General features: G+C 38.1%; 1 protein-coding gene across 3 annotated transcripts in view; it reads right to left on the reverse strand.

Moving 5' to 3' along the window:
• Window positions 1-10,937, reverse strand: part of GABRA2 (gamma-aminobutyric acid type A receptor alpha2 subunit) — a 61,950-nt gene extending 51,013 nt beyond the window's left edge. For 2 of the 3 annotated variants that reach the window (XM_026846733.1, XM_026846736.1), the window contains exons 1-2: window positions 10,406-10,937; window positions 7,721-7,836 (exon numbers count right to left, since the gene is read on the reverse strand). In XM_026846733.1, coding sequence (XP_026702534.1) covers window positions 7,721-7,836; window positions 10,406-10,476 — 187 coding nt within the window. In that variant the 5' untranslated portion in view covers window positions 10,477-10,937. The remainder of the gene's footprint in view (window positions 1-7,720; window positions 7,837-10,405) is intronic. The other variant, XM_026846735.1, reaches the window with a different exon arrangement.

The raw sequence follows: 10,937 nt of genomic DNA on the forward strand, positions 1-10,937 counted from the left end.
TATAAGAAATCTTGCAGGCAGCAAGATTTGGCCTGGATTTGTGGAAAGCTGTGTTTAGATGGAGTATAATAAATTAATGGAATTTTGGTCAAAGAAGAGAGTTATGCATTTTCTAGAAGAAAGTATGAAATAGGTGCATATTTAGAAAGGGAAAAGGCAACTATGAACACAGAAGGAAAAAGAAAGGCCTCTCTCAGGGCACTTCAAAAGGGCAGGGTTAAAGGTTTCTGAGTGCTTCTTGAGGAAGTGTTGAGCTCTAGGATAGAGAATGTTGTACAGCTTTTAAGTTCCCTGTATGCTGCCCATCTAACGATGACAAAGTAAACCAAAAATGATTCAATTAAATACAAGGCCTCTCCTTTCAAATCCTGTATTTTCCCGTATTTAACCCTCTCCAGGACTCCAGCCGGTAGTGGGAAAAATGTGGTTAGAGTCACTTTTAGTCTATTAGTCAAGTTCAAGCTTCTACTGAATGTTACAAAATCCAAGGCAAAGACCATAAAAAAGGATATGTGCTCTGCATTTTTCCAGACCTTCCTCATTTGCCCCAAATCTTCTATTCATCACAGTGGATTGTTTATGAATAATAAGCTCAAGAGCTGTACAACACTGCATTCTGCTATCTACAGGCAGTCTAAAACTTTCATCTACACAGGTATTTTTATTCAGATATATCTTCCAGAACTGATATTCTAAAATCATTTTTTTCACAGTTGCCACTTAAGATGGAAAACTTCAGGCATTATTTCAGTGTCTTGCTGGCTGTAAATCACAGAATCTTAGAATAATTCCATTTGAAAAGCACCTTTGGATGGTCCAAAGTGGAGCAAGCTCTGAAGACAGATTAGGTTGCCCAGATCATATTCTGTCAAATTTTGAGTGTCTCCACAAAGATGGAGACTCAGCCACTTTTCTGAGAAATCATTACCTCTGTGACTGTGTTGAAAATCACCATCATTGCCCTAACAGTTATGAACTTGCCCAGTAAAGCTGAAGAGGGAAAAAAAAAAAAATAGTATTTCTTAATTTTTTTATCATTTTACATTATGTCTCATAAATAAAGATAGTATTGCTACAATGTTTTCACTAAAATCAGGCCTTGAATGGATTAGAAGCCTGTTGTAATATACAGAATAGAAACACATAGTAAGAGGTGTGTCTCATGGCAGTTTTTATTACAGAGTGCTAAAATACAGGAAATATACTTGAATATTATATTTGCCATTAGAGACTACAAGAACTAAGGTTAAAAAAGCCTGTTTCTACACAAAGAAGATGGAGTTCTCAAGTTTTTAGTTTCCATGGAAAATAAAATGTCAAACTTGCCAATGAATTGTCTTGAAAGAAAGTTATACATGACTATTTGCTTAAATATTGGTTGCTGTCACATGAACAGAAATTGACATCACTAAAACAAAGTCATATCACAGTATGATGTAACTACCATTTTCCTTAAATCAAATGTACTCCTAAGATCCATTTTTCCAGCTCTGTGGACAGTGTATTCCAAATATTGTTCGTGTTCTGTATATCTAAAAGAAAAAATTCAAGGAGCATCAATGTTTTTATTAACTGCTGGTTTAATAGTTCTTCACCAAAAATTTCTTAATACCTTTAGGTGATTATACAATTCAATAAGAGATCTCTACAGGTTCCTTTTTACCTTCTTTAGTTAGCACTGTTTTTTAGTACACCTTATTAAAGAAAAGATTTGAAATGTAACTTTCCACATGCCTCCTATACAAAGAATATATGAAACTGAGTACTCATAGCAGTAAACATTAAAGGATTTCCCTGATACTGTTTATAAGTACAGCTTTTAGTGTAGCCCAGAATATTATTAATTTTGTATTACAAATGTGTCTGTTGCTACAGAATTACTAACATTTTTCTTTTCATTGTAAGCAACATAGACATTGATTTCTACATTTTAAATTCACTTTTTGCTTGGTTAAAATCCATTAAATCCATTAAAATCCTCCAAAGATATCCTGAATGAATATCTAATGCACTTAAATATTTTTGAAAACACTTCAGAGTTAGATTGTTTAAATAATATTTCCAATTCAAGTGGCATTGTACCTATTGTATCATCTCACAATGGTAATAAAAATTTTGGAACAATAATATTACAATCTTTTGGTACTTGGCTATTAAAACTAGTCAGCCTGAGTGAGAAGCAGCGCTATATTTCTGATAGCAAACTCATTGCGAAATGTATGTAACATGATAAGAAGCCTTACTAGGAAGCACTCAACAGTAGAATATCTTGGATATCAGCAAGGCCACTGCTTTGCAACCAGTTCCTAAATAATCAAGAATAAATATTTCACTGAAAAAAAGGTGGTTTGTCTTAGCCCATCAAATCTGGCTGAAAAATTAAACCATCCTGTCAGTCTGATTCACAATGAACTCCAATGAGCTCCACAGAAATCTGCAGTATCTGCTTTCATGTCTTCCTTGTAGCTGAAATAAAAGTAAACAAAGCCTTAATTCAGCCTTGATGTCATCAGCAATATTTCTAGCATTAGAAGCAAATGTTGATGATTTGCCAGGAAAAAAAAAAAAAAAAAAAGGGTACTGAATATACATGTTCAGTGAACTAGGAGATCCTCCCAGATAAGTTCCTTTATAGGCATATAAACATTACTGTAAAATACCTAGACTTTTGTTAACTGTTGTGAAGCACAGCATTTTGCCACTTTGCACAGTGCAACACTTTTCCCAATTGCAATACTCTGCACAGCTGTAACATTAGTTTTGTTTTGATATGTTCACTGTTGATTTATTCACAGACTTTCAATAAATAAATAAATAAGCTTCCTTTAGCTCCTCAGCTATTAGTCTATCCTAAATCAATTTTGTTGGTTTGTCTACAGTATCACAATGGTTTCTGATGGGTTTTTTTATCCTTCCACTTTCCTAATGATTCATTTCCTAGAATGCTTACAGCTACTGAGTTAGTTCTGTTATTGGATTTTAGCACCATCTGCATGCAGATAACTAATGAAATGGGATTTTCATATCCTCCTCTCTATTGCTTTCCATTTTTTACAAGAAATGTTTTTTGCCAATATATATTACAGAATCACAGAATCATCTAGGTTGGAAAAGACCTCGAAGATCATCCAGTCCAACCATTAACCTAACACTGACAGTTCCCAACTATACCATATCCCTCAGCGCTATGTCGACCCGACTCTTAAACACCTCCAGGGATGGGGACTCCACCACCTCCCTGGGCAGCCCATCCCAACACCTAACAACCCGTTCTGTAAAGAAATGCTTCCTAATATCCAGCCTAAACCTTCCCTGGCACAATTTGAGGCCATTACCTTTTGCCCTATTGCTTGTTACTTGTTTAAAGAGGCTCACCCTCAGCTCTCTGCAACCTCCTTTCAGGCAGCTGTAGAGGGCGATGAGGTCTCCCTTCAGCCTCCTCTTCTCCAGATTAAACACCCCCAATTCCTTCAGCCGATCCTCGTACGACCTGTGCTCCAGACTGCACCAGCTCCGTTGACTTTCTTTGGACACACTCGAGTCATTCAATGTCCTTTTTGTAGTGAGGGGCCCAAAACTGAACCCAGGAATCGAGATGTGGCCTCACCAGTGCCGAGTACAGGGGTAAGATCCCTTCCCTGTCTCTGCTGGCCACGCTATTGCTGACGCAAGCCAGGATGCCATTGGCCTTCTTGGCCACCTGAGCACACTGCTGGCTCCTGTTCAGCCGGCTGTCAGTCACCCCCCCAGGTCCCTCTCTGACTGGCAGCTCTCCAGCCACTCCTCCCCAAGCCTGTAGCACTGCTGGGGGTTGTTGTGGCCCAAGGGCAGCCCCCGGCATTTGCCCTTATTGAAACTCCTCCAGTTGGGCTCAGCCCATGGCTCCAGCCTGTCCAGGTCTCTCTGCAGAGCCTCCCTATCCTCGAGCACATCAACACTCCCACCCAACTGGGTGTCAACTGCAAACTGACTGAGGGGGCACTCAATCCCCTGTCTAGATCATCAATAAAGACGTTAAAGAGGAGTGGCCCCAACACCGAGCCCTGGGGGACACCACTTATGACCGGCCGCCAACTGGATTTAACTCCGTTCACCACAACTCTTTGGGCCCAGCCATCCAGCCACTTTTTTACCCAGCAAAGTGAGTGCCCACCCAAGCCATGAGCAGCCAGTTTCTCCAGCAGAATGCTGTGGGAAACGGTGTCAAAGGCCTTACTGAAGTCAAGGTGAACAACATCCACAGCCTTTCCCTCATCCAATAAGCAGGTTGCCCTGTTGTAGAAGGAGATCAGGTTTGTAAGGCAGGACCTGCCTTTCATAAACCTGTGCTGACTGGGCCTGAGCATCTGGTTGTCCCGCCTGTGTTGTGTGATGGTACTCAGGATGAGCTTCTCCATCAGCTTCCTGGGCACCAAAGTCAACCTGTAATACAGGCCTGTAATTTCCCAGATCATCCTTCCGACCCTTCTTATAGATGGGTGTCACATTGGCCAATTTCCAATCTGTCAGGACCTCCCCAGTCAGCCAGGAATGCTGGTAAATGATGGAAAGTGGCTTGGCGAGCACCCCAGCCAGCTCCTTCAGCACCCTCAGGTGTATCCCATCCAGTCCCACAGACCTGTGTGTGTCTATTGTGATGCAGTAGGTCACTGACTAGCTCTTCCTGGATTGTAGGGGGGTCCTCTCCAAGTATCCGTCTTCTGGCTTATGCACAACTCTAACATGAATTAATATGAGTTTCTCACTGACTCCTCTGAAAGCTCAGTGATAGCTAAATTCCATGTGACCTTTCCAGGTATGCCCAACAAAGAGCATAAAGTAGTTTACTCCTCTGTATCCTGGCATAACTACATAGATAGTGGGCTTTCAGAAAATGAAAGTGCTGCTCTGAATTTCTCTGCACTAGCACTGGCAAAGACACATTACCATTTCCAAAAGATTAAATTGGAACAAAGAAGGGCTAAGGAAGCAACAAGAACTGAGCAGGGGAACTGCACTTTTTCCTTTAAAAACAGTAGTTAGTGAAAACTTTCCTTTAGTATTCTGCAGCAAAAATAGTCAAAGGACTTTCTTTTAGGATACTCTGAATGCGTATTAAGGATGATGAGGCTGAAAAATGCCACTAAGTTTTGAATGCCCAGCTAGGAACTGCTACAGCTACAAACTCTTCTAAAGCTGATTAAAGACTGAATCACAGAGATAAATAAATACACTGTCTTAAATTTTACATATTCCAGGTTATCAACATATGATCATGGCCTTGTTTTCTGGCAACTGAAGACATAAAATGCTTTGATAAATAAATACACACATACATAGATATATAGCTCTCCTGATAGGGGGTGTGGTGGGGGAAGTTTTCTGTGAAGAAATATTCATTCCCTATTAGCTCATATTGGTGAGCACATCATAAAAATTTTAACTGATACTTTACATTAGTAGACCAATCCTATGCAATGATATATGTAAATGCAAGTGGAAGAGAACTGAGATTAAGTATATTAAATGAATGACATGTGGCATGGTCAAAATGCACTAGTCTATGCAAAAACACTTCTAGAAATGATCAGGATTCACTAGGCGTATAGTGTCTCAAAAAAAAAAAAAAAAAAAAAATTTCCATTTTTCTTTTAGAGTACATGTTAATAGACAAAAAGAAATAAAGTGCTACAAAATTCCTGAATACAATACTCCATAAATATTAAGCACTATGTACAAAAGCATCGTTTGGTATATTTCATATCACGGATTGCCACAACTGGCTTTTATAAGATTTCTTTTAAACTATAAGAATCCATCCATCCATCCATCCATCCATCCATCCATCCATCCATCCATCCATCCACAACTGAAGTATTCTTGCAGATTAAGATTAATGTATCATGAATCATCACGGTTTAATATGCATGACAGTTTCATTTCACACATGTTCTGCATGGGTTGATTACCATGTATGCCAATATCAAACAGATGTTAATTCTTTAATTTTTATGCTCCCAAAGTATATTTTAATTATCTAGGAGGCTTGGCAAAGAAAAAGAGGGAGGTATTTTGAAGGAGATTTAAAGGAAAGTTTAAAATAATCATCCATTACAAAAATATTTTTTAACATTTATGTTTTCAGCAATATAAATTTTAATATTAAAAAGAATACATGATATGAAAAGGTACTGCAGACTGTTCCCATTAAATGGCACACTCCTTTTTTTAAACAAGGAAAGAACTGTTCATTATTTTTCTAATAAAACCCATTATTTTAAAAGCTCTGCCAATTAAACATGAGCTTTGTGATAAGAAATGTTTCTGCAAGTCGCGTGCAAGGCATTGTATGCTTATACTATGTCTAAATTCATAAATTTGGGTATTTTGCAAGGAAATCGAATGTCCATGTAAAACATCAATATATAAATTCTCACATCAACAGTGCTGTATGTCTCATTAATGATCACCTAAATTAAAAAGTCCTTAAATATAAAATATTGCACAAGTGTCCACTGTACAGAGGCCAGAAATGGAAATGAAAATATATCCTGGGTAAAAATTAATGTATCATTAGCTATTTCTAGCTAGAAGCAGCTCCCACATTATGCTGTGTCAGATGCAAGCCAAGATTCTTCAGAACCAGAACAGCAGAGCCACAGGTCAGGGTGGAAGAGCGTTGGCTAAAACCTAAGCTTTAATTCCTAATTTGATCAGAGTTGTTAATTTCCATGAAAGTTAGAGCAGGTCTCTAGCTTTGGGTCAGATCTTATTGAAATCAACAGGAACAGGAATGGCTCCCAGGGATTTTGCACTAGAATTAGTTTTAGCAAGCTGGAACAGTCTCCAGGTTGAAAATTACAATTACCTGTTACAAATTATAGTAATAACAGTAGCAGCAGTGTTATATTTGATATCTATTTTTAGATAGTATAAATGGCATATAAACAATAATAGAAGATAAAATATTATCAAAACCAAGATATTCTGCCCCTCCCTCTACCATAGAGTTCTTTTTGAACAGTAATACCTCCAACACAAAATAAATTATTTAAATTTCTTGCTTGCATACTTACATATGAGTTGGCATACAGCTTTGAAATGAAAATGTGAACGGACATTTTGAAAAATAACTGACAGTCATGGCAGAAGAGTGCAGTGACCTCTGTCCTCCAATATTCCATTTTTTCTTTTTTTTTTTTTTCAAATGCCCAAATACATGCAAGGTACCCAGAAACAAAATGATAATTACCAATGAAAGCCTAATTCCAAGTAAGTCAAAAATACAACATTCCCACTGAATTTACTGGGACAAGGAATTAATTTTAAATGTGGATTTTACACACACCACACAAAACACTTGTGCAGATTTCTGAAAACATATACTCATCGCATTGCAGGGAATCAAGCCTGCATTCCTTGTTCAACCAAAATTCCCTGACTGGAATAACAGCTTTAGATGTTATTTTCGTTCTCATTCTGTTTTACTATGTTAAATAACCAAGGGGTTTTTTTTCCTTTTTACTTAAGATAAATGTGTGAAAGTGCCTCCTTTCCATTCATAGATGTTATCTTCCACAAACTTCAAATGATTCAGCTGGGTGAATATAGAGTTATAAATAATTTATCAAGATACATACCAGTTGTTAGGGAAAAAAAAAAAAAAAAAAAAAAAAAACTGCATAAAATCTGAACATTAAAAACTGATCTTTTAAAATCAATCTCTAATTGTTCTTATTACCTCCTAATCCAGGTCTGAGACGATTATCATAACCATCCAGAAGTCTGTCTAGAATTCTTGTAAAGATGGTGATGTTATTCTTAGCTTCGTCTTCCAGGGAGTCAGCCAGCACTGATCTAAATGGACATTTTACATTTTAGAAAGTGCTAGATGTGTTTTAATGTACACTCAACATGCAGTTTTTTGCAGACTGGCCTTGAATATTTAACTTGCTGCCCTCTAACAGGAAGGGTGCAGTTAAGGGTATATGAATACACAATTTATATATAACATGTTCAGAAACATAAGAGTCAATGATATACTATTTAAAATTTCCAGGAAGTCACTTTCCAGTAGCCTCTGCTTCTAGCCAGCACAGCATCACCGTGAGTGCCACTTCAGGCTCCACTAACGCATTTGCCTGTGCAGGTGCAAAAGCTTAAAAGAGCTCCCCAGGCCTCGGTGGCATGTCACTCCCAGACTGACAACCCGGGTTCCCACACACAAAACTGTCTCCTTCCAGCTCTATCCTATTTGTTCTCACCTAACTATGTCTCTGGGTAAATCCTGTGGATATACTTCCACCCAATGGTCATGTAATGTACATGACCAGAAGAACTAACATGAGGGGAAAACTCCAGCAATCATGCTCAGGGAGTCCTCTGATGTCAGTATTTGGTGGGTGGGAACGTCGATTACTGACTAGCAAGCTGCAGAATAGCTGTGGATAGCTTTCATGTTTCTAAAATGCTGTTTTGTTACAAAGAGCACTATCTGATGTTCCACTAGATGCAGACAAACCTTATAAAAGTTGTATAGAAAAAATAATAAATGAAGTGTCAAGAAGAATCTCTAGGTCGTTGATTATTTCAGACTTCCCTGATAAAGGAGATGTTACAGCCTTTATGGGTCATATCTCTGTGGAAAACACTAGGGGCTGGAACATGAATCTGCTGCCCAGTCAGCTGTGGTGACAAACAGTCCTCTCAGACCTGGACACCCAGACCAAAGGTCTTGTGTACTAGGGAAATACTCCCATGCAGAGAGCCTTACACATACAAATGTTACTGTGCCAACAGTCTTAAGCACCATGCATGTGAAATGCATGAGCTCATCAGTCTTACCTACTTAACACAGGAATATTAGAATCAAGGAAGGAAAGTGTCATATGCTACATGCATTATCATTCACAATCATTTTCAGTCCTCTAAATTCTTAACCTGAAATGTCTGAGTACTTATCATCTCTAAATGAACTACTGATCAAAGCATTCTGAATGCCATAAAAACAAGTATGTTTTCTTCCTCCTCCAAACCAAAAGTGGGTTTGGGTGACATTTTCTCTAAAGCAAGCTATAAAATGATTAAAGACAGGGTTTTATGTTGGTCCCCAATTCAACAGCATGGAGGATGTATTTAAATGTAAATCATTGCAGTCTGTGCTTTCCATCACATAAACCATAGAACAGACCAAAATCAGGTAAGTTATAAAGAACATACCAAAATGTCCTGTGTAATTTTACTGAAGTGTGAGTTTTTTCTTAGTTTTAATTACTGGGTGGCTCGTTTTTTATTTTGACAACATATTTCTGTACTGTAAGTCTACCATTTTTTAAGCTCCTTTTGAGATACAATAGTTTTTTGAACTCAAGATACTACTAAAAAATTAGATCATACCATTATATCAAATTAAGGTCGAATCCTGAAAACTTTACTCAGGCATAAACTCCTTAATTACGCATGTAGTCTCTTTGACGTCAGTGAGATTACTCACTTGAGTAGGGTTTGCAGGATCTGGCCCACTGTGACTCAACTAATACTGCATCATAGTTAGGCATAAAGTGAAATAGGAAACAGTTTCAGAAAATATTTTGTTCACTAGGAAATAGACTAAAATAAATGCAGACTTTTTAAATCACAGGAAACTTGCATTATTTAGCTTGAGACCCTTGCCATATTAGGACAAGACCTACTGCAGTCAGAACCAAAGCAAGTAAACTGAAGTTACTAACTACAGTTAGTTGCATGTTTAGGGACTGTGAGCAACACAAAACTATTATGTGATTAAAATTACTTTCTTTTATGTTGTCACTTTAGAAATAGAGAACTTTAAAAAACATAAGAAAAGTTGACTAATAAATGAGGGTATTGTTTTATTATATATGATCATGAAGTTGTATGCTATCTCCACCTAGAGGTTTAAAGCTTAAGTATCATTTTGGATTCTGTTATTTTGACCAAAAAAAAAAAAAAAAAAAAAAAAAAAAAAAAAAAAGACATGAGACATGCCCATATTAAAAAATATGCGAGCATTATTTTAGAACTGTGATTTGCTATTAGACTTCACAATAATCTAATTCTCCATCTTAACGGTTCTGTATGGTATAGAATCACAGTGATACAGTAACTCCAATAAATCTTTAAAAATCAATAAGGCATTGAAAGGAATTATTTTTTTTAATGGTGAAATAAAGCATCAATTAAAAAAATGTTTAAAGACAAGAGATTCGTCTTGCATGGTCCCTAGACTACCTTCTACTGCATTTGCTCTGGAAACTGTGTAACACTGCATTCAAACAACTAAGGAAGATTTTTTAAATTATTATTACATTGCTACATACTATACTTTTATAACCTCTCGCACAAGCTTACCCTTAGCAGATCGTAACATACATGTTTGTACTGAACAACAGAAACATCCGCTCACCTTGTTGGTAGCCACACCAATAAAACGAGAAGAACCAACTGCATCTCGGAGAGTGCCAGCTTCCTCTTCATCGCCGCTCTTTGCAAAACCTAACCGTGCAAGAAAAACACAAACCCACTCTCAGCTACAGTTTCCGCCAAGCAGTGCTTTCAACTTAACCCGAGGAAAAATATGTCACTTCAGTGGAGAAAGGAAACCACTGGATTCCTGCAGCACTTTTCACTACTAGCAACTTATTGTATCTCCATCTTTCCCAACGATCCTGCTCTGTGCAAAGAGGCAACGTATGATCGAAAGTGGCATGTGAGCAGACGCATCAGATGCTTTCCTTTTCCGTAAGCTGAAAGCCCCGAGACGAAAAGGAACAAAAAAGAAAAAAACGTACGTATAAAAAGGCCAGGGTTTAACCATTCCTCGCCTCACTACGGCACACCGCAGCCGCGGGGGGCGGGCGGGCGGCGAGGGCGAGTCATGCCATTCGCAGGGGCTCGGTGCGGGGACCGCGGGCGAGCCGCCCCCAGCCGCCGCCGAG

The sequence above is a fragment of the Athene cunicularia genome (assembly GCF_003259725.1).
Source record: "Athene cunicularia isolate RWA chromosome 4 unlocalized genomic scaffold, athCun1 chr4_part1, whole genome shotgun sequence".
In the NCBI taxonomy this organism is placed as follows: domain Eukaryota; kingdom Metazoa; phylum Chordata; class Aves; order Strigiformes; family Strigidae; genus Athene; species Athene cunicularia.